Source organism: Leptopilina heterotoma, unplaced genomic scaffold (assembly GCF_015476425.1).
Source record: "Leptopilina heterotoma isolate Lh14 unplaced genomic scaffold, ASM1547642v1 Lhet_212, whole genome shotgun sequence".
Classification (NCBI taxonomy): Eukaryota; Metazoa; Arthropoda; class Insecta; order Hymenoptera; family Figitidae; genus Leptopilina; species Leptopilina heterotoma.
The window spans coordinates 1,463,758-1,489,223 of NW_025110930.1; the positions used below are offsets into that span (position 1 = coordinate 1,463,758).

At 27.1% G+C, this 25,466-nt stretch overlaps 1 protein-coding gene across 5 annotated transcripts in view; it reads right to left on the minus strand.

Moving 5' to 3' along the window:
* Positions 1–25,466, minus strand: part of LOC122501672 (ABC transporter G family member 23) — a 44,680-nt gene that overhangs the window by 2,194 nt on the left and 17,020 nt on the right. For 4 of the 5 annotated variants that reach the window (XM_043611322.1, XM_043611323.1, XM_043611325.1 and 1 more), the window contains 12 exons: positions 9,231–9,482; positions 5,574–5,888; positions 5,036–5,143; positions 2,881–2,974; positions 2,612–2,776; positions 2,130–2,264; positions 1,800–1,948; positions 1,326–1,533; positions 1,055–1,232; positions 782–968; positions 399–664; positions 46–132 (listed from right to left, as the gene is read on the minus strand). In XM_043611322.1, coding sequence (XP_043467257.1) covers positions 46–132; positions 399–664; positions 782–968; positions 1,055–1,232; positions 1,326–1,533; positions 1,800–1,948; positions 2,130–2,264; positions 2,612–2,776; positions 2,881–2,974; positions 5,036–5,143; positions 5,574–5,888; positions 9,231–9,482 — 2,144 coding nt within the window. Of the gene's footprint in view, positions 1–45; positions 133–398; positions 665–781; positions 969–1,054; positions 1,233–1,325; positions 1,534–1,799; positions 1,949–2,129; positions 2,265–2,611; positions 2,777–2,880; positions 2,975–5,035; positions 5,144–5,573; positions 5,889–9,230; positions 9,483–21,703; positions 22,022–25,466 lie in introns of those variants that run through there. The other variant, XM_043611326.1, reaches the window with a different exon arrangement.

Sequence of the window (25,466 nt, forward strand, 5' to 3'; positions counted from 1 at the left end):
CTGAAAATAAATTGTCAGTTTAATAAGAATATAAAAAATACAAACCACTAAGAAGAAGAGTTGGATAGAAACTGCCTAAAGCTAATTGAATGGCGTTTCTTTCGAGTTCGCAAATCGCTGAGATCACAAAACCTGAAAATAATTTTTTTTTTTAAATAAGGCAAAATTCTTGAATAATTTCTGATAATATTAAATACTTTTTTATATGTAGTATTTAATATTATCGCAAAATTATTCAACTTTTTTAACTTAATGTAAATTTGTCAGACAAAAACTACCTTTTTTTAAATAAAATTAATTGAATTGTGTTTTTCCGCAATATGTATTTTTTTAAGAATTTTAGTTTAAAATGAATTTTCAAAAATTTCACTTTTTCGAGTAATTTTTTTATCTCTTACCAAAGCACATGCCGCACAATCCTTGAAGAATTGTAAGGACGATAACAAAACCTATTTCACCCTTGCACTCGACTCCGAAAACGATGATCATGAAAATAAGAACCAAAGCTGTTTGACCACACATGACAACAAATTGCGTGACTACGTGAGAAAATAGAATTTCTCCTGGAGACACGCCAGCTACCCAACTTCTGTCCAAAAGACCCTCCATTCTTTCGATGATAAGAGCTGAGGACGTTAAGGCGACAGCCAAAAAGAAGACGATTCTGAAAACAAAAAAGACAATTATTATTATAAATAATAAATAGAAAAAAAATAATAAACAAAAATTTTAGAAGATTTAGAAATTGTAACAAATAAAGATTAACAATTAGGATCCTTACGTTAAAATAACACCCGGAGCTACGAAATCTGTAAAACTGGGTTCGTTAGTTCCATAAATCGGATCTTTAAATTGAATGGGAACATCGGCCAATTTCGGATTCTGTTGGCAAGTTGACAGCAGGTCCTTAGCAAAGTCACGATACGAATATTGGAGATTTCTCGCTAACATCAATCCAATTTGCTGATCTGAAGTAAAAAACAAAAAAATTCGTTTCAATCACAAATTCAACTTTTATTTTCCAACTTAATTATTTTTTTTTCTTTCAACATACTGGACATGTCAAGCCAAACTCGAATTTCGCTTTGATCTAAAGTTTCAGCGTCCGAGTCTTTGCCTAGAGCCATTCGAGCAACCAGTGCGTCGGTGAAATTTTCCGTAAAGTAAAGAGCCCCCCAAGCGTTACCTCGACGAACAGCTTCCATTGCCACTTTCGGGTCAGGATAATATTCCTAAAATTTCAAACAGAAAGGAAATTTCTTTTTAGTATTCGCAATTAATTCAAATATATTTAAATGGTATTTTTTTAGAAAATAAAAACTCACTTTCACCATCGTTTCGTTATCGAGAAATTTTAAATATCGACAGCTAAGTTGTGTAAAATTACAGCCTTCTGAAACTGGACAACTCATGTTTTCATAAAACATCTCGTGATTAACTATGGCTAACTTGAGACCTGTGGGATCTCTTCCGATTGCCAGGCAAAAAAGTATGACTTGCATTACTGGCAGAGCAAAAATAAATAGCATCACTCTGGAATTATAATTTACATAAATTTAGTTTATTGTTTGCTTATGACATTTTTATTATTATTAAATTCAATTTGCTTATTTAAACATAATATTTCTGTCAATTTTATAATTTAAGACGAAATTTTGTGTCAAATAAATAATTAAATAATTAAATTTTTTAGTAAATTCAGAATTTTAATGATTAAATCTGTTTTTAATGTCAGTATAAAAAATATCGAAAATATCGAAAATATTCAGAAATTCTGTATATAAATAAAAAATACCTACCCAACATTTCTCCACATACGTAGAAAGTTTTTCTGTAAAAGGGCTCTGATCTTTCCTGTAGTTGTAAGCTTAAAGCAATCAGAAAAATCGCAATCCTCACACTCCACTGTCGAGTCTCCTTTGACTCCTGGTAGGGGTTTTCCATTTAACTAATTAAGCAGAAACTTCATTTTACATTACATTTTTTAAAGATGTTCCATTTATGTAATTGCAAAAATGAAAATTGACAAAAAGTACAAGTTTTACTAAATTTAAATTTAGTAAAATTTAAAATAAAAATAAAATAACATTGAAAAAATGTGGTGGAAAATTTCGAAATTTTGTACTTACGTCATAATGACTTCCTACTCCATTGGTTATATCGTGAATGAGAATTTCTTTACTCTGATGAAAGTTGAGGCCAACAACTCCAGACTCCTCCGTCACGTAGACTGGTTCGTCTTTTTTGCCCCAGTTTAAGGAAGCCTGTTGATAAACGAGATGAAAAGTTGATTAATACAATTTTAATAGTAAATCTAAAAATCTAAATCTAAATATTTTCTTGAAAAGAATTAATTTTGTCGTCTTACATTTTAAATTTATTAATTCTATTTATTCTACTAATTAACTAACATTTTTATCATTCTCAACTTTATTCTGCTTTTAAAAAAGAAATTTTCAAAGATATGTAAATTTTGATAGATTTTTAAATTAAGAGTGATATTTCGCAAGTATCTGCATAGCAAGCGACGAATGAATTAAGAAATTTTAAATACAAAAATTTTGCGGAAGGCAAAATTGAAAATAAAGCCTAGGAAACATTTTTTTCTTACCAAACTTATATTATTGGAAATATTAAGTTCTGTAGGTGGAACATATTGTCCTTGTTTTCTAGAAAGTTTTAGAAAAACTTCTTCTAAAGAGGAACAACTATACATTTGTAAAAGAGCCCTTGGCGATTCTTCCGCCAATAATCTTCCACTTCTCATAAGACCAATCTACAAAAAAAGAAATAATTTCATCAAAATTTTCATGATTAAACAATATTTTATTAAACAACAAAAAAGAAATATTTATCAGAGTGATTAACAAAATATTTTACCGTATGAGCTTGTCTCGCTTCTTCAATATAATGTGTCGTAATGATGACTGTTTTATTTCCATCTTTGGTAATTTGAACCAAGTGATTCCAGATACTAAAATAAAAAAAAAATGTACCCAATTATGTTAATAATATTTCTAAAACTATTAAAATCAATCGACTTTTTGAATATTGAAATATTCCAAAGTTTTATTTATCTTAAGTGAAATCTTTTTTTTTATTTGAATTATTGTCTGGCATTTGAACTCGAAATAAAATAATAACTATAAGTGAAGCATTCAAAAAAAGATTGTTGAGAAGAACTCATGTTTTATTAACTATCTGTTTTGCACGATAAAAGAGTTTTTCAATATTTTCTTTCATTTCAAAGTGTCTTTGTACCTTGACACCTGATCCTTGTAATCTCGCTAAAAACTTCCGGATGGAGTATGCGTCTCCTATTTAATTTTCTAACGATCTGACGTAATATGGACTTAATTATTTAAATTTTATCAGAGAGCAATTTATTCCTTAACTCAAAACATCATTTGTTAAATACTTTTTATCTCAATTTTGCTGAACTTATATTCTTGAAGAATTTATTTTTTCAATTAATCAGTCGAGTAAAATTTGAAATTTAAACTTTAAACATTTCCCAATTTTATGTTCTTAATTTCTTATATTATTCAAAGTGTTTTTTTTTCTCTTCCTCATTTGTCATTAGATATTCTTCTTTACAGACGGTTTTAAGTGACAGATTATTCAACCTTTAAAAATAATTCTCTATAGAATTTAATTTTTTTTCTCGCTTCTCTTTTTTCGTTTTGGTTGAACTTTAACTAAATGTTCTTTTTTTGCAGGTCGTGGCTCTTATTAAATACTGCCTTTTGAATAAATAAATTTATGTCATTGAAAATCAACGTCTTGGTTTAGAAAAAAGAAGTGACTATTAATATGTCTTGTATAGTCAAAAGGCATTCATTGTTTTGTTATTCATTATACACTGGAATGAATCAATTATATGCTGGAGAAGTATTTTTGAAATATATTGTTGCGGTGCATTAGTTAAAAATTCTAAAAGACTGAGGTCTATACTCTTTTTCACTGAATATTGAAATCTTAATATTATTAAAGGGAAATTGAAAGCGATTACGAGCAGTAAAAGTCGACTCTTATTATTGCAAATCATAATTTATGCGTGCACTACCGTTGTACATCTACCGCCTCGCTTCATATAATCAAATCTATTTTTTTTATATCAAATTCAATCAGGAAGAAGATTTGTAATTTAAACTTGGTTACGTGAACGTTATAACTTTTATTTTTCACTCCCAGCTTTTGTCCACTAAAATGACTAAAATAACCAAATAATAGATTTTATTGTAAATATACTGTAAATTTTCGAAATTATTTTCTATAAAAAATTTGTTTTGATCACATTCTGCTAGGAAGACTAGTTTTTTAATATCAGTGTATTAAGTATAAGGTATGTATAGACTGAAAGAAAAAATCACAGACGATTTTTTTCTGTTTATTTTGAATCATGCCTTCGTATTTTGTACTTTGTAACTATTTTTTTTTTATTTTACTTTTCGAAAAAAGAATTTAAATTTACATTATAAAAAAATAATTTTCAATAAAAAATAACAAGAATTATTTCTCAACAGCTAATACCTACTTTAAAATTTGTTTGATCAGCGACATCGACAATATTAGTTAATAAAATTTCCCACTGACCTTGAAAAACTGTAAAAAGCTTTGAAAATATTTGAAATAGCTAATCGATAAATACAGACTTGTTGGAGTTGTGTTATAATATTATTCTTTTTAACAGAGTTAATAATATGTTGATAATAGAAAGGTTGTCTACACTTTCACTTATTTTTAATGATTTAATATTTCTATTTTTTTCGTTAAATTATTATCAACATCTCGATATATAAAAGTGATTTCTATTCAATGTTGCATGGCTAAATAAAATTTCTCCTTCTTGAAAAGATCATTAGCACCTGTGTTATGATTCCAATCAAAGGAAAGTGGTCGATATTGTATGTATACTTTGAGTTTCACTAATTAATAATAATTTGCAAATTCAAATATTGAAGTCGAAAAAAAATTAATTGTTCCTGTTTAATTATTTTTTCTGATAATTTGAAATTTATTTTTTATTTCTCACCTTTGTCTGAGAAGTGGATCTACGCCTACTGTTGGTTCGTCTAGAATAAGAAGTTCTGGATCGTGCATCAGAGCCACTGCAAAAGAGACTCTTCTCTGTTGACCTCCACTGAAAAGGAAAATTTACTAAATAAATATATTAAATTAATATAATAAATAAAAAAATATAAATAAATCTGGGAATTAAATAACTATATCCAACGACTTTTTATGAATCAAAAAAACAAAATTTAAAGACAAAATTCGCTCCAAACTAATCAATAATATTTCACTAAAAGTTTCTTAATTTTAGAGGATTTCTCTTATTTTGCAGCATTTTCTCCCATTAAACAACTATCATATTTAATTGATAGGATTTTGGTCCTTTTTTGAAATTCGTATATTGAAAATAAAATGTAAAAGTAATTGTTGAGCAGAATTTCCGTCTCACTTATTTTTTCCAGTGAGATTTTATTCTTTTTGACAATACTTTTAAAAAATCTAGTCTTTAAATTTAAAATGAAATCTTGAGATTTGTGAAATTACAAGACATAAATTACCTAAGATTTTTAACAAGACGATTTTGCGAAGGAAGATCGAGAAATTGCAGGAGAAATCGTAACCTTTCGACAATTTCTGCGGTGCACATGCCAAAGATCCAACCAAAGTACATCATGGTTTCCCTGATAGTGAATTCTCCATAGAGTGCAATTTCTTGAGGCATGTAACCTACTCTTTTGCCAGGCACTCCCGATCCCTTTGTGCCTGGTTTGCCACCTAATACCCAGATTTCACCTGAATTTAATCGTCTCCTTCCCACAATGCAAGAGAGTAATGTAGTTTTTCCACAGCCACTAGCACCTAAAAGACCGTATCTGCAATAGAGAAAAGAGTTTTTTTTTTATTAATTTACTTTCTAAATAATAGAAATTAAGTCCGTCATTGTAAGAAATATATTTTTTATTTCTATTTTGATTTTTTTAATCATTTACTAATGTTAGAACAGAACATTTTCTGTTTTATAATGCTCACATACTTTTTTTATATAAATAAAAATTACAAATGAAACGATAAATTTTAAATTTATAATTATTTTACATAATCATAATTGTATAAAAGAAATAGGTATATATAAATATTTTGTAATTTAGTGATTGCTTTTAATATTATATAAGTTTTGCTCGCATGAATTCTGTTTATTTTACATAACACATTGTTTCTTTAAACATAAATTTCAAACTTAGAATTGATTTTTTATAATTCAAAATTTTATTAATTTTTCTCAAATTATTGCATATTGTAGACAATTTTTATAAAATTTTACTTTTTAGAAGGTATTTAAACAAAATATATTTATCCTTGGTTTTCTAATATTACATTAGAAATTAATTTATTATGCAGTGAACTGTTATTGATCAAACTATATGACTTTCTTTTTATTGTCATTTGTCAATAGTAATTATCCAGAATCTGTTTACCTATATATAATCCCATATCTAGGTAAAGAAGAATATAATTAAATTATGTTTGTCAATAATGCATTATTTCGTATCATCGTTCCTTATTTCGATTTTCAAAGTTTCGAAGAAAAATGTAGTTCTTTGTTTCATGTATATTATGTTTCTCAATATTTGAGAAATGAGAATTAATTTTGATTTATGTAAAATTGTGAAAAATTAATTTGTGCGTAATGCTGTTTATTTATTGGTTTTGTCATATAGGAAGCAAGATATTGAGTTGTATTGCTTTCACCGTTGATAAAGAGTAAATGCGGTCAACGTGCTTCATAAACAGCTGATATAGAAAGGTATAAGAATTAGCAAAGAATGTTTACATCTAAAGACTTTAGAAAGACTGGAGGTCAGTCTATACTAAAAACTCATTGTTCAATAGTAATTAATTTTTGAAACATTAATTTCTGTTTATGTCCCTACAAATGTAAAGTTGTTTGCCGTATACGCAATCGGTGTATAACATTTTTACTTAATTCGTACATATTTTTATGTGTCTTTTTTAAAAGAAAAAAAACTTTATGTTTACACTTCAAAATTGATTTTAAATTCTTTAAATTATTTTATCAAAATTTGTAAAATTGTTATTTACATTTTACATTAAAGTTTATAAACGATCTTGATATTTTTTTTATATGAACTATAAACAATGAGAACAGTGTTTACATCCGAATGAAGTGAAATTGCCGCAATCGATTACTTGTTCGATTATCGAACAGTTTGAATTTTGCTGCACTTCACTTTTTTCATACGCAGTTCTCCTAACGTTCATTGTTTGATCACATTGTTTACAATTTTAAAAAGAGTTGAGTGAGCAACTACTTCAATAAGCAGTGAATCTAATAAAATTATCCAAATCAGGACATATTAGTGTAACATTAATTGAATCAAATGCTGGAAAGAAGAAAGAAATATAGTAATCAATGTGACAGTTTTACGCCGGTGGCCGGTGCGTTGTGTAAGGTTATGTTACACCATCCACTCAACGATTTATGAAAATACATCATATTTAGTCATACTATTTAGAAAAACTACACGGGATCGGAAAAAATAAATTAATAAGCTCAAAAGTTTCGAGAGATAACAAATAAGGAGAGATACGTAAAAAAAAGTCCGATGTCTGCTTGTTGAAAATAGAAGGGAGTTGCAACATTTCCAAGGAAAAATCAGAGTGAGTACTTTTAATTCTTATTTAATTCTGTATCAATGTTTCAAAAATTATTCTATTTTCGATATTTTTATTAAAGAGGTTATATTTGGATGAAATATTCTGATGCATAAGTGTTTATTTATGGAGAATCACGTAATAAAATTTTAATCGATTACAAACAATAATTCCATTAGGATTTTAATTGCGTGAACGTAATTGAAAAGAAAAAAAAACAAAGTAAAAACAAATTGACTAAAAAATTGATACTAATAGAGTTTTTAAACTAATACTCTGCATATCTTTATCATATCAATTTGAGAGACGGATTGGCAGTGATCGTAGTGATTTTCTTCTAGGTATTTTCAGAAAAATTGTAACGATCCATATTATGCAAATTTGAGTCGCTTTTAAATTATAGAACTCTTCATTATATAATGTATAAATTCCAAAAGAAGTAGAACTTGCATAATTCAATTTTCCTAAGGAACATTCGAATTACAGTGGAACCTCGATTATCCGAACTAACCTAGGCACGGCCTGATTCGGATAATCGAAAATTCGGATAATAGAGGTTTTAATGTTTTTCATAATTAAAGTAAAAAAATTGGACAGTTGAACTATATGTACATATTTAATTTAATACATTTTTCAAAGATATATAAGTATATATATTAATTTATAATAATATATTAATAAAACACAATATATGATTTTTTTAAGACTTTTTTGGCATAAACAAACATAAGTAATAAAATAAATAGAGAAAATAAATTTTAAAATTCGGATAGCCAAAAAAAAGTTCGGATAATAGAAATTCGGATAAAATGATTTTCGGTTCGGATAATAGAGGTTTCGGATAACAGAGGTTCGGATAATCGAGGTTCCACTGTATTGGAAAATTAGGATAAACTAGTGAATGTTCTATAAATATAAAGGTCTTGATTTTTTAATTAAATTTCATAAAATCTTGGTACTTAATTTATTTTTATTAATTGCATTTCTTGTATTTTCTTTTGTAAAAAAAGAATTTGAGGGTAAATCATAGTTAAGAGCATTGTACCTTGAAACACATAACAAATTTCTCAACAATCTTATGACATCTAACGATTTACATCGGTAATCTCTTATGCAAGAGGTTAAGTGTTTTCATATATAATGTTTGTTTACTAAAAAGTTTGTTTAAAAATGCAAACTAAGCCAACATGTTTTCCTGGGTAGTCATTTTTTTCTGATTTTCATGTTTGCAATTCAAATCAATCAAAGAATAAAGTCAACTTTGCGATATTATAGAGAAATAAAAAAATAATTGAATTTTATTTTTGTATCTTACAAAGAAGTACGAGAGAAATTTTTAAAATTAGTGCTGCACTTGAGAACAAAGGCAAAATTTTGACAAGAGTTGACTTTTTTCTGTGATAATATTCTACAAATTACAAAGACATTTAATTAATTACGAAAGATTTTGACTTTATAAAGACATTTGTTTCACACTTTTTGCACAGTAATTCTTGATAAAAATTTCTCTCTAGTTCTAAAAATTTTTGATTGGTACTTACATCGAGCCTTTGGCAACAGTCATACTGAGATTTTGTATTACATGATTTGGATTTTTGCTACTTCCATAAGTTTTAAATGCGTGCCTCACGCTTACGGCTTGTTGTCGACTCCAGGTCGGATTATTTATTCCAGGAGTTGCCATAAGAGTACTTGGTGGCATTATGCCGCCGTCTATACTTTCTGTGCTCTGCATTTTTTTTTTAAGTGAATTAGAATTCTCTAAAGTCCCTCCGTCTTCTGCGATTCTGTCACTGGAAAAAAGAAACAAAAATTGTTAGTACTTTTTTAATTCAAAATGTCCTTAATACTAGTAATATTATAATTCAGAAATAGGATGATAAATTTTACTCTAGTTCATTTTTGTAATCTAAAAGTTTCTTTAAATTTTAATTTTCATATTTTTCCGTTATTACAAAATCATCATAAAATGTTTATAAAATGTCGGCAAAAAAATTCGTTTTTTTTTAATTAACTTGGTGTAGATACATTCTCTTTCAGGATTCGCGTATAAATATATGAACGTGAAAGTGATGTAATTTCGTACATAATAGTCACGTGATGATTTCCAGTCCGAAGTATTTATCAGTTGATCGAATATAGTGTATGAGTGATTTAATATTTACTTTAATTTACAAATTACTATTCATTAGATTTTTGAGTATTATTCATCACGAGTGGAAAAGAAAAATACAATAGAAATTCCTGATTTAATTATTATCGTAGAGAAATATTTCTCAACTCTCCAAAACCTTCAGGAGCAAAGTGCGTAAAATATATCAAATTCTGAAAGTAACATCCAAGAATTTTTGCGTAGGGATTTCTCAACTTTTGATGATTCGTCATCGTAAATTTAAAGTCCAATAAACGAAGCCTATTTTCTAATTAATTTTAATTTTCTATTTTAGAAGAAAGATTCGAGTGTCCAGTATTTTTCAATTTCTCGCACATATCGAGAGTCATAATTCTAGTCTCAATTGTACTGTTCGCAGGACAGCATAGCATTACATAAGGTTACGGCTTTCTTTTCGCTGACGCTCAACGTTTTCATTGGGCAACTTTTACGGTCATATAGAGACATGTCTTTAAGTAAAGACAAGGAGATGAAGCGTTGACATAAACTTTAAGTAAAATGTTAAAGAATGGAAACAAAATATATTGTAAACCTCCGACTTGTTTGAAAAAAACCAAAAAAAGAAAGAATATGTCATTACGATTAATTTTTTGTTCTCTTCATTTCTTGAATTATAAAATTTTTAAAAGTTGAAGGCAATCGTGATTTTTTAAAAAATTAATTATAATAATTTCAAGTTGAACTTAAGAACAAGTAGAATTTTTTTTTGAAAAAAAGGAATACTTGTTCGGCCTTGACGAGGGATTGAAAATGAACAGCAATCTTTATTAAAAAACAATCCAGTTCTTGTAACCTCAAGAAAGTTATTTTTCATTTAGTATTTCGCTGGTAACAATTTATCTGCTTTTATTTTCTTTTTTTTCAAGATTCACAAAAGAAAAACGAATATAATTTAAAAATGCAATAGTCTTAAAGTTCAAATTTTAAAAAGTTAAACTCAAAAATTTTTCTTTTCTAATTTATCGGCACTATTTGAATTTTCACCCGGAGTGTGTCAGAGTTAGAATTTATAAATTCTTTAAAAAATCGAGATATATTATTTTTACGTAAGAGTAAAAGATGAGTTCTTCGTTTTATGGTGAGAAAGCAACATAATAAGGAAACAGTCATGAATAGTTAATTGCATTTAAGAGGGAACGCACAAAAAAGAATAAAACAAGGGAATAATTACTTACAATTATATTAATGTTTTTCAAAAAAAAGCCTTTTACTTTTGTATAATATTCAATAGGTATTAATTATTTAAAATTAAATTAAGAATTGCAGAAATTCAATTATTTTCAAAAGTAATGAAGTCCGTGATGCGTTTTTAAAAACGAATAATAATAATTTGACGATATTTGTTATTCAGGCTTCAAGTTTAAATTATTAACTATATCCTCTGAGAAGAAGTTAATTTCTTAAAAATTTGGACACATTAAAATGTAAAGTAGAGATGATTCTATTCTTTTCTAATTTTTCGTTTTCAAAAACGTTGCGGACTTTGTTATTGCATTTAATTTTTCATTAAAGAGCATATCTCGATTCTTGGAATTTAATTTTGAATATTAATTAACTTTGGAAAATTTCCGTCGAAATGTTTCTTTTATTAAAATCTAAATTCGAATGTTATTAAAATTGTTTTGTTTACATGAAATTTTTTAGACTTTTGTTTACAACAAGTTTATGTGAAAGTGCACGTCATGACATGACACATGCAACTAGAACTGCATTTAAATTGATTTATTTTATTTCCGCTTGTAATGACGTTTCTTATAAAGACCACCAAAGGCGAGACAAAAATGGCATTAAGGTAAAGAATGAGTAATATTTTTCATTAACAAACAATTGTAGAATATTACAAGCTGGGATCGTAAATTTGCTTCAAGTTCGTAATAAATGTGCCGTTTTTTTTTAGAAAAGGTCCGTTTATTCTGTAATTTGAAAGAAAAAGGACAAAAAGTTCCGAAATTGTACGATATAATTTAGAGAATTTTAGAGAAATTACAAATGGTTGTAGAAATTCAATTATTTCCAAAAGTAATAACATTCTTCGCAGAAATTCAATTATATTCAAAAATTTTTTTAAATTCTCGTCAAAATTTCAATTATTTTTAAAAATTTTACTCAGTTCATTCATTTTCAATATCTATTCTTTTAATAAAATCTATCAAAAGAATTCAATTTTTAAAAAAAATAATTATGACAAAATTCTACGGAAATATTTAATTATTTTCATAAATAATAAAACTTATCACAGAATTTTAATTATTTTTAGTACAATTTTAATCGAATTCCTCGAAAATAAAATAAAAATAAAATAAAAATTTTATTAGAATTCGTCGAATAGAAAAATTTTAGTTTTAAAAACTCGAAAACAAAATAATTGGATTTTGGAGAAATTATTTTTAGAAATAACAAAATTCTTCTTCGAAATTCAATTATTTTCACAAATTTAAATAAAATTGTTGGACAAAATTTCATTAAAATTCGTCGACAGAATTCAATTATTTACAAAATTTGTTGATAAAATTCTTTATGAGAATTCAATTATTCAATAAATTATTTTTTTTATTCAAATAATTGAGATAAAAATAAATTTCAGTTCAAATTTTAGATAAGAATTAGATATTAAAAGCATTATAGTGTGAATTTTTAGAAATAATTGAATTTTGAAAAGGTTTCATATTTAAATCCTAATTTTAATTTCTCATACTGTTAACTAACAATTCTGTGGAAGAATTAATTTTTTTCGAAAAAGTTTGTTTCAATTTTACTTGAAATTATTTTTTTTTAAATTTTTATTTTCTAATATTTAATTTTGAAGAATTTTCGAATAATTGAAAGTAAAATTGAAAAATGAATCTGAAAATTTTCAATGAATTTTTTCAAAAATTATTAAAAATAATGGATTTATAGAAGAATTTTAGTTAAAAACACTAAAAAAAATTTAATTTTGGAGAAATTACAAATTATTGTAGAAATTCAATTATATTTTTGTATTTAAATAAATTAATTCTAGAATTTTCTAATAAAAATTAGATTTAAAAATGAATTTCAGTTAGAATTTTAGATAATTGAATATTAAAAGCAATATAGCGTGAATTTTTAGAAAATAATTTTTGTGAAAAAGTTTAATTGAATTTTTTTGATATATTATTTGAAGTTTATTTTTTTCTAATATATATTTTTAATTGGAGAATTTCCGAATAATCGAAATTTCATGTAAAATTGTATTTTAAAGAAATGTTATTTATGAAAATTCTGAAAAAAATCTTTTTCGAAAATTATTAAAAATAATTGATTTAGAAGAATTTTAATTACAAAAGTTCTTGGAAATAATAATTGAATTGAAATGATGTAAATAATTTTGAAGGAGTAATAATATTCTTATAATATAAAATGATGATTTTATCACTGCGGGTCATCTTCATGTTTTATAGTTATGAAAAAAATTTAATTTCTAGTTTTAAGTAAAATGTTCTCTTTTTTTAGAGGTATCGGACTGGTTATATTTTTGTCATTGGTCCGTAATTTTTCATTTTTGGTTCGTAAAATCTGTATTTTTAAATACTTTCACTGGTTCGAGCCCTGTAGATAAATAAATAAATTCATGCAACAAAAGGAATCTTATTAGCAATATAAATAAGTAATTTCTTTCTTTAAAATGAAACACCCCTTTTACTTGCAGTGTTGTTTTGTAATTTTTCTGTTACCGAATTCTAGACAAATATACTTTCGTGTACGCGTATAAATAAATTATAAAACGTCAAAGGGTTGCCTCGCGTCATATTTACCAATATCAATGATTCTGTAGTTATGTACACTACGTAATGTTGCTTAGTATTCGAAAATCGAAGTTAAACATGGCGTCTATTGGTCAGAAGTTGCGTAATTTATACGACATTCCTCGACATACCACGAGGACGCATGTGGAAAGATCAGCTTGCGAATCTGCTTTTCTGGGCCATGGTCGAATCGAATTTCTTACCAAGAGTGGCTCACCTTTCGTGAAGGTCTTTCTTTCTTCACACTTTTCCTTTTCTTTCATTTTTCCTCTTCATCTACTTTCTCCACTTATTCAATTACACTCTTACATCGCGCGTCTCCATCTTTCGAATAATTTTCTGTCAGCACCTTCCTCTTCTCTCAATATTTACTTTTCTCCTTAATACTTTATTCACTTATATTTATATCCTTTAAATGAACTTTTGCTTTTTTTTTTTTTTTTTTTTTGAGTTCACACTCTTCAGGCATTTGTACTTTTTAAAGTACTTATTCATATACAGAAGTTTGCATCTATTTATAAATTCTATCGTATTTATGAAAATAAAGTGCAAATAGGTATTTTTTTTTGAGGAAACTTCTTGGAGTACCATTTTTTAAAAGATTAATTCGATGTTTTTAAAGAATTTAAAGAGTAAAATATAACGAATATAAATTGCTTTTAATGAAACGATTAAGTACAGATCAGGGCATGAAATGTTTGTGAATCATAGAACCTCATTTGAATCAAGAATTCTAAACTGATCAACTTGATAAACTTACAACGCATTTTATAAAGAGATGCGCTTGGAATTATTTATTAAATTTGCCACTGTCTATAATTTGCCAACGGCCCCGAAAATATATTAAACATTTCCACTAATTACTCAACTTTTTTTATAATTCAAATAAATGTCCACATAAATTTTACTACTTTTTAAATGAACCCTTGCGGAAATTGTGTTTTATTATAAAAATGAAAATCATACTATTATTTCGCGCTGTTTTATTTTTAGATTAGAAAAACGTATATACCAGTTTGTATTTTATTGCTCTTTCGGCGTGAATCAGATCTTATTTGGTTTTCGCTTTCTCTGCTCTCTCTATTATAGCATCAAACAATTCTTCATTGACTATTATACTCCCGGTTATTACAAACTTTTATGGTCAAATATGTAATTTGGTTTAAAGTGTCAGACTCAGTTGTAAAAAAAGAAAAAAAGTAATGTGATCTAATTGCATCTTTTAAAGATCGTATAATAACAATAATTATCTAGGCAATAGACAAAGTATTAAATGTTGACTGATGATATTTGATATATTGAAGCAATTATTACATTTAAGACAATATAAACAATTAAAGCATTAACGGTGATTAAAAAAAAATTTCTTTTATTAGAACTGCCTAGTTATTGTGGAGATTAATTAATATTTTTAGCTACTTAGTTGATATAGGACAATTAACTTTTTCACGTAACATAATACATATATATGTATATGTTAGTGTAAGTTGAAGCAGGTTTGATAGTGAAATCGAGAGTGCAAATGTATTTGTAGATATAGGCTTTATGCGGTAATTGCACGTGTGAATCAGGTATATTAATTACTGCGATACGGAATATCCATATTATTCCTTTGATTCTTGTTAATTAATTTTTAATATAATTATTGTGGTTGTTTTATTTCGTTTAGAATTCTTTACAATTTTATAGTCAGTTTTCTGATGTTTGAGGGCATCACCCAAATCGACATTAATTTTTGCATTATGACATATATTCCAACAGAAAATTGTCATCGTTGAATAATGTCTTGTTCTAACAGAACTTCCTTTGTTTAAATGAGTGAATCAATATTGGTTCCTGGTAATAAAATATATTTGTTATATCTCAATATTCTTTAATTTTACAAGTTCAATATATTTACTATATGAAAGTTTCAAAAATGTCGTAAAGAATTATTAGAAATGAGTATTTTATATATATAAAAAAAAACACTTTTTGTATTTTATCAAAAAGGTTTTACGATGATAATAATTATGTAGTTTATAGTTCGGAAATATTTCTAATATATAGCTTTCTCAGTAATTCCTTTTCGAGTAAAATCAAATTAAATTTGACTTTATGCTGAAAGAGAAACGTTTTTTCTTCTAATCACCGGTCCATTTTCGGATGCGTTTATTGTTGGTTCCGTGAGTACCGCAAGTTGTTACCTATTTCACGCATGTAAACTATACTCTAGGAAGTCATAAATTTTTCAACATTAAAAATCTAAATTCTTTCAAAATTGACTTTTATTTTAAATTCAAAAATTTTCCTTATAGTTTCTCTGCTTATTTTTATATAAGAATTTTTAACAAGGTAATGAATTTTTGTATTAAGACTTTCTTGTGAGTTTTTATTTTTATTCAGTTAATATTAGATATAAGTTCTCTAAATGTAAATTACTCATAGATATTAATTCGACAGCATCGATTACTTTCTTGAATGATTTATTAATTGTTTTGACGAATTCTTGTGGTAAATGAAAGAACTAATTGGTAGTAGAAAATTACTAATTCTATTCCTATATAAGGTTGCTATCAATTATTAATTTTTTATCAAGAGCAGGGATCATAGTCCCCTTTTTGTCCTCTTTTTCCCTTATTTGTCCCCTTAAAGGCTTAAAATCTTAAGCTAACAAAATTCACTTAAAAAACCTAAAATCATGCATTGAAAGAAAAACTGTAATCCCTACAAGAATTAATCGAAATATTTAAAATAGTCAAAAGTGGCTAATTCGGATTTACAATTAGTTAAAAGAGTTTCGTATATTTAAACAAATTAACACGTGCGTCTATTAATTTTTGTCACTTATTTTTCTACTCGAAGTTTCTTTACTCGTGTATCGAGTTAAAGGATTAAAGGTAAAAGGTTAAAGCTCATTATTTACGACTTCAGAAAATCATTGCTAATAAAATGCTTTATAACCGATTGTTTGCATAATCATCGTTAATAGTGTTAGAAAATTTGCTCTCGTTAAATTCATTTTACAATTTGAATTTATTACCCAGATATTTGTTTTTAAAAAGAGACAATGTCTATACCCACGTATATCATTAGATACACGAGAATTATTTACAAACAATCTTCATTTGGAGCAAAAAGCGAATACGAAATTACAGGAAAAATGCGATTTATTTAGGGAAAAATTAATCAATTGTGTAAACAATATTATCAATTATCACATATTCACATGAATATTTTGTTTCTCTTTTCAAATTATGAATTCAAATTATGAATGTATCAAGATGGAAATTAAAAGTCTCAAACAATAATCATTGATCGTGAGAAAAGTCACTTTATTGAATAAGCGAAGCGATTAAATAATAGGCTTTTCTTCCTGCTTTCCTGCTTTGTCGAGAATTCAGATTATTATCTTATTTTCATGATTCATATTGAAGGTATTCATTCACTTTCTCTATTATTTAGATTATTCTAAAATTCGAATTTTTCCCAATTCCCCGCACAGATGCTTGTAAGCTAATTGCACTTTTTCTTAATTTTTATGACTGTATGCGAAAATTTGCATTAACCTCGATTGTAAACTTTCTAAAGTTTTTTTCTCTTATTTTGCGTACAAGTATCTATAACATCATTAAATTTAAATTAATGTCGATATACATAATAATAAAAAAATTAATCTGCGGTAATTATTGTTCAATCAAATACTTATGTAGCGCGAGAAAACTTTTGGTTTGCAGAGGGTTAGAATACTTTAGAAGTGCAGGATAATTAACCACAGTGGAAGCGGATTCTGGATTTATTGAAGCGAGAGTTTTGTTGAAAAAAAAATTTTGTCGCTTGAGTGATTTAACTTGTGTTATGTGAGGGGATTAGAAAAGTCTTTACGTCAATTGATTTTTGTTTAATAGTTTAATCCTTTCGTGACTGGTACTTGTAACTTGTGAGTGAAAAATTAATGTTTAAACAGATGATCCATTTAAGTTTTGAACTTTATAATTAATTTCTTGGATACAGCAAACACTTCAGAACGGTCAGAAATAACTATGTGGATTTTTAGTTGAACTTACGTTCAACTAAAAAACCACATAGTTATTTCTGACCTTTCGGTTCGTTTAGTTGATCATTTGGTTCTTTTACTATAAGATTTTTGTCTAGATTCGAGGATTGCTAAGGAAAAACGTCTTAAAAAGAAAAAAAGCTACGTCACTTTTTGAAAAATGTCACAGGTGCCTTAAAACTGATACTAAAAGTTCAGATCAATTTTTGTTTCGATCCGCATTTTTGGTATCAATTCGTTGCAATTTGATACTTTTAAGTTAGCTTTTAAGTTAGCATCTGAATTGTACAGATGTTTGGGTTTAAAAATTAAAAAGCCAGCTCGGAAATGCAGCATAGGATACGCCGAAAAATGACAAGTAAACCTAAAATTATTCCGTACCGAAAACAAAATTTGAATAAAAGTAAAATATTTTAAGATGCACGATAATTTTGGTGATTTCTTAAATTCCTCGCATTCATATCATATCTCTTCATTTGAAATTCAAGTATACCGACCGATTTCTTCATCTGCAACTTCAATCCATAAGATTGATGACACTTTTGTTTATGTCGCCTACATTGAACTAGAGGAAAATACATCTTTTGACATATATTTTGAAGAGTGGAGTTAATGACAATTTCTTTACTATCGGCACATGTCTATTTAGAATGCACATCTGGCGTAAGTGAACCTGATTACTTGTTTAGTTGATAAAAAAATTTTTAACGATTTTATTCCATAGCCTACTTTTATGAGAATACAGAATCTGTTATCCCTTCTGCATGGAACGGGTTTTTTCTTTTTTGCAAAATATCGCGTGAAATTATTATTCAGAATTTTGATTTTGAACTAGAGGCAGTAGACTGATTAAAATTGCCAAGTCACTAAATGTGCATGATGATTGTCGGCAATTGAGAAGGTCGGTTGTTGAACGTGATATACGATGGTCAGCAACCGTCACGATATATAGTGCATATTGAGGAGAGGACGATAGATTTGCGGTGCAAGTCAAATTCAACTTGCATTTTCTTTCTACTGTCTAGAAAGTATGTTTCTCTGAATCTTTCACGTCATGCTCAACTATCTCGGTGATTTCTTCACGAAATAGTTTCGCTCTACGTCTTACCGACGTATGTATGAATTGTATGATGCTACTAAGATGCTGAAGTTTGTGGCTCGAGAAGAAAAATTTCAGTCTCGTTTATAATATTGTCTTATTGCTGCAACATGCATTTGAATTTTTTAAAATAGAATTGACTAAGTAATTTTTGTCTTTTTAGTTATTTTAGTAGTCCTTTTAGTAATTTTTAGTAATTTTTAGTGATTTTTAGTATTTAAAAGTAGATCCCCTAAATATGATCGAAATTTGTCACAAATACTCTTAAACTGTTCCTGGAAAAACAGTTTTTTCTATTTAGAACTTGTGTGTACAGCTTAGGAATTTCTGGTCTTACATCTTTTCTCAAGGATAACTGAAGAATTTGAAGTAAACGTTTACTTTCTTATATGTCGAGTATATTCAGTAGTTCACACGGTTTTCAACTAATACATCTCTAGGAATGAAATTTCAATTTCTATGTTTATCTTTTTAAAGATGAAAGTTAAAACGAAATACTTGGAAAAATATTGTATACTTTTTTTTCATCATTAGATTTGGGATTTCCAAATTAATATTTTATCGCCTACTAAAAGATATGGTAATTTTTGTTATAGAAAAAACTGCTTATGATTATGGAAAAATAAATTAAGAAGTATGTCTTTTGTTTTCAAATTGAAATTCTTGTTTTGCTGCATATTAATAATGAATCATTCAAGAAATTCGAGACAATAAAAATTTTGAAAAATTAAAAATTTGGGGAAAAATTAAAATTAAAAATTAAACTTTCGACTTGAGTCCAAAGTTCTCATTGATAGGTTTTAACGCCTTGAGTGAAAGTGAGTATTTGACGATTAACTCGTTTCTCAGTGTATTGATTTAAATATTGAGTTAAAGAATGGCTAAACCAACCAACCGTAATTTTAGGAACGTCACTGACCGAATCGATGCCACGTGGCTTCAAGGTAGGTCATGTAACAGGATTCACACCAGCAAAATTTTATTATTATTATTATTCTATAATTTAAGACTTGCAAATTTGTGTACTTTTATGACAAATTTTTTTTTAATTTACAGTATCTAGTTGCTAAAAATTTTTTACTTGAAAACTTTTCAATGAAAATGAATGAAATGAAAGAGGCCGTGTAATTGAGATAAACGATAAGAAATAGTTGTAACTTATTTTTATGAAAGTTAATTTTGCTTCTTAAATTTTGTTTTTAAAGATTATTTTTTATCATATTTAGTTTTGTGCGGTCGAATTTTTTTTATCTGCTTTTGCAGAATTTTTTCCGAGATAATTATATTAAAAGGATGACTGGAGACAGAAGTTGCGGGACGATACAGTTTTGGTGTATGTATATATATGTATAGATAGAGAGGACGTGTTCTGTTTTAATTTACAAGCATATCACGAAATGTTGGGCTTACTCATTGTAAATTTATTGTCCTGACGTAAGTCAAGTTAAAGAGCCCTTTTCACATTGCAGAAAATAAGAGATTCTTCTCTCACAAAAACTCTTTATTTTAGTAAAAATAAACTTGATTTTCTTATTTTTAAAATTATCATTATTAAAGAAACGAGACAAAAGAATTTATTTTAAAAACTATAAAAGTTGTAATATAGTTGACATTAAGAATTTATTTTCGACTCATACATCATGTAAGGTGCGACGTTTGTTAACAAAGAGAAAAAAAATTAAAAAGAAACATTTAAGATACATGATTAAATAACAATATCTTTTTTAGCCTAAAGATTTATTTGCCAATTTCACGAACGTGATACTACATTTTCACCACATGCATTATGTTAATTTGTATTAAAAGTAGTTTTTTTCCTTTTTGAATTTCAATTGAAATATGAATACATTTTTTCCTTATAAAAAATGTCCTACTTTAATAATTGTTTAATAAGTTTAGTTGCTGTATCATGTTGGTATTTTGCTTTAAAAGTACCTGGACGCGTATTGCAAAATTTCAACTTTTTCGAAAGACATTTAAATCTTTTTTTCTAATTATAGTTTTTATTAAACTTTTCCACAACAAAATTTTAGGTAAATTAACCGAACTTCGTTTTTGAACTAAATGTTCAATTACTTAGTAAATGTTTCGTTTTTATTTTCTTTCTTTGTTTCTTTTTTCTAAATGTTTCTAATTACTTAAATCAACCAATGTTTTAAATTAAAGCTTGTTCATATTTAACTACTCTATAGTTTTTAATATAACTTTTGGAAAATGTGATTGGCTTTGTGATTGATGACTTTTAGCTTTGTGATTAATTTGTAAATCTTTGGTGTCTAATTATTAATTTTGAAAGTAGATTTGTTTCAAACGTATTTTTTTTATTCATATACCTAATTATGTTGAATACGACGTGAGATTATGCATAAATGTGTCCTTGTACTTCGATTAAATTCAATATTATATTTAATTGATGAATGTTCGTGTTGTTCACTCAAACAAAATTGATTACATTTCGACATAATTGTATGAAATTTCTTGCTTAGTTTCAAAAGAAATCAAAGTTTTGCTATGTAAGAGTTTCTTGATTTGAAATTTCGTTGGCTTTGGTCCAGATACTTTAGCGAAAGAAGTTTAGGCTAGTGGAGAAAAATCTCTTGAATTTTCTTTTAGCATTATGGAACTATTGTTTCATGTAGTTTTATCCTTTTTCTTCGTTAGTTTTTTAAAAAATTTTTTGATTATGATAATTTATGAATAATTATTTTAATAATCGGTAATTATATTTATTTTATATTTGAATGTAGTTAGTTTATCGAAAATGTAATTAATTATATAGAGAATTCTTTTTAACAATAGAAGTGTTTCATGAAGAAACTTTTCTCGATAAATCTGTAGAATGTGATGTGAAGATAAAGGATAAATCTTTTCAATGAATAAGGAGTAAAATGTTGAAAGTAAATAATGCTCGGACGTGAAAATAATAAATATTGATATACCTAGTAAAGAAAGGGACAAATTAAAAGGCTCTGACAGCTCGTGCCTCTGGAGCCGTCAGGTGTTTGTTCTTTGTGATTTCTGGTGAACTAGCAAGTTGGATGAAATCGCCAACTTTTGCTAGGTATGATCCCGACCAGTGGACTTCATCGATAGATTCCAAAAATCAAAGAGCACTATCGACATTTCACTCCCGTCACACAGCACACATGACCAATCTTTCTATAGTGTAAACAGATGACACCGAATAAACAGTAAACGCGAGACGAAGAAGGCAATCGGACCTTCTTTAACTGAGTCCTGCCGTAAGACTAAGCGCTACCACTTGATTCGCAAATGGACTCGCAGCAGGTCGACTTTCCCCCCACCCACCATTTCACCTAACTCTTTACTCACCTGCGTGTTCCCCTTCTTCTGCACCCCCACCCGAAATAGCACCCTTAAGTTATTTCAGAGCCCGTGGATCGCTTCTTGTACTTTAAATTTTAAATTATCACCGAAAAAACACTTCTCTGTTAATCATTATTTTTAAATTTTTCCCTTATTCTTCCAATTTCGAACCGAATTAATAATACACCCTCTAGAAAGGAACCTTTCATAATTATCTTTCCTTCTTCATTTATTTATCATAGATAGAACTTCGAATAATAAATTTATGGTAAAATTGGAGAAAAAATAATCAACTGATGAAATCATTTTTAAAGAAGCGCTTATATTATATATTGTATAAGTGAAAAAAAAACTTATTAGAAATGATATTTCAAAACTGAAAACAATAAAATTTTATAATGAAATTCCGCAAAAATTTTGTTGTGTAATTTATGCATTAAGTTTTACATATTTAAAGTTATGTTATTTCTGATTTATTCTAGAAAAATATTCGCTTTATTAGCTAACATTAAAAACACTTTTCTTATGAAATACATGAAAAACATGGTTACATGGTTTTACAAATTCACATGCGAACTTTTTTTTTTTTTTTTTGCATATATTTTCTTGTCGTGAGTAACTTATTGTATTGGTCACACCAAATGGAATTTCCTCTTCAAGTTATTAATCAAATGAGATTCAGGAATTTCCTGATTGTTATATTATATAGATGATCTTAAAATATGACATTTGTGACATGATTTATGAATTTATAAAGATTTTTTATTTTGTTCGCAATTTAGTAGTAATTGAGTTTATTAAAATTTTAGAAAATATTTGTTAAAGATTTTTCTGCAGATATCAAATTGAGAGAAAAAAAGGATCAAAATGTTGCTTCGCAACACTTTTGATCCTTTTTTTTGTCTCAATTTGATATCTGCAGAAAAACTGTATTTTTAAACTGCACAGGAAAAAAAAAGTCTGACTCCGTTTACACCTTAAATTCAGCCCATGTATTTCACATAAGTCTGTCCTTGTTTAATGGGGCTGACTCCGTTTACACCTTAAATTCAGCCTCAAAAAGAGGCTGAAAGTAAAACTTCTTTTTTAGTGTGTGTAAAAAATTTTCTTAATTTTCACTTATTATTTATGGTGAATTATTTGCTGAGGAAAATATTTTTTAGTAAAAGGTTGGTAAAAATCAGCAAAAAATTTAATGAAAATTCCTCGAGATTCTACACGGAAAATAATATAAAGTTACTTTTACAGGGTTGCCACGTAACCTGGAAAACCTGGAAATGTCAGGGAATTTTATAAACCTTCAAAAAACCTACAAAAATCAGGGAATCTTGATCGAAATCCGGGAAAATTGTTCTTTTTTAAAGTTGTTGTGTTTATTCTTGAGATCTAATTTTACTTAAATATTTCAAAATTAATTCAATTTTAAAAGAGTTGCGTTTACAATTTTCATCAGTAGATGTCTTAGTTAAAAACACTAAAACAAATTGACTTTTCAAGCAATTACAAATTATTGCAGAAATTCAATTATCTTCAAAAATATTAATAAAATTCTTGGTAAAATTTTAATTTATTTCAAAAACTTTCCTCAATTTAATGATTTTTAATATCTACTACTACTTTAATTATTTTCATAAAAAGTGAAACTCATCGCAGAATTTCAATTATTTTTAATGGAATTTTCATTAAATTTCTCGAAAAATGTAATTATTCTTAAAAATTATATTAAAATTTATCAAAGAAATTCAATTATTTTAAAAACTTTTGCCTATATTTTTAATACATTTTTAATTACATTTTTTCAAAGAAGTAAATTATTTTAAAAAAATTTTAATGAAATTCTTTTTAACAATTCAATTTCTTTCAAAATCATTTTAATAAATTTTGTCAAAATTCAATTATTTTTAATGTTTACTTTTTCAATAAAATTTCACAAAAAATTCAATTATTTAAAAAGAAATTTTTAAAAATTTGTCTCAAGAATTCAATTATTTTCAAAAGTAATATAATTATGTTAAAAAATTTACAAAAATTCTTGTCAAAATTTCAATTAAAATTTATAAATAATAAAATTTTTCTCCAAAATTCAATTATTTTCAAAAAGTTTAATGAATTTTTTTTTTAATTATTTCAAGTTTTTAATTTCTAATATATTTAGTTGAAGAATGTCATAATAATCAAAATTTCGTAAAATTAAATCCTTAAAAAAAAGTATTTAAAAATTCTCAAAGAACTTTTTCAAAAATTATTTTTAAAAAATTGACTTAAAGAAGAATTTTAGTTAAAAATTCTGAAAATGAATAATCGAAATAATGAAAATAATTTTTGAAGAAGTTACAGCAACAAAGTAGCAAGATTTAATTATTATATGTAATTGAATTGAAAATTTTTGAAAATTTTTATTTCTACACTGAGAGATCTTTGGGACTGTAGCGGAACAACGTATGTGACAGCAGCTCTACTATGGTTTTGGTGCGCTGCGGTACAATTTTGGGCGCGTGACAGTCCAAAATGTTGGTGAGCAGCTCACAAAAGTAGTGGGGATGCCGCCTTTGGTTTGCAGCGGAACAACTTTTGGACTGTCACGCGCCCAAAATTGTATCGCAGCAACCCAAAAGTATAGTCCTGTAGCGTACCACCAAAATGGTCAGTAGCAGCCTATCGAAAGTATGCTGCTGACCCAAAGGTCTCTCAGTGTATGCAAAAATAATAATGATTAAATATTTACACTACAAATCAAAGTGAGTGAAATTCATGCACTTGAAGTGCATAAATTTGTCCCAGTTCTGAACACACTTAGAAGTGCTTAGAAGTGTCTCTAAATCTGAATATGTGAAATTTCACTTATTGTACGTTATAAGTCGTCCTCTCGATCAATAAGTGCATATACACTTATAAATAAGTGAATTTTTCACTTATTCTGAGTGAAATTTCACTTATTATAAGTGTATATGCACTTATTGATCGAGAAGACGACTTATAACGTACAAATATGTGAATTTTCACATATTCAGATTTAGAGAGTACCCTCATGCGTTTTGGTCACGAAAGTAATGTATTTCACTGTTTTATGCACTTTAAGTTTAAAGTGCATGAGAATAATGCACTTCAAAGTGTGTTCAGATCTGGGACATGAATTTTACTCACTTTGATTTACAGTGTATGTAAAAATAAAGTTCTTTAGAGTCAGGGAAAAAGTCAAAGCTTGTCTTGAAATCAGGGAATTATTTAATTTGGTAAAATATAAATGTATTTTAAAAACATGGAAAAATTTCGTTTTTTAACCTGCAGGCTTCGCACTCTTCTACTAAAAGCTACTATTTGATACTTTTTTGATATCAGGCTACTTTTTGGCTACTTTTTTGAGCCTAATGCTAC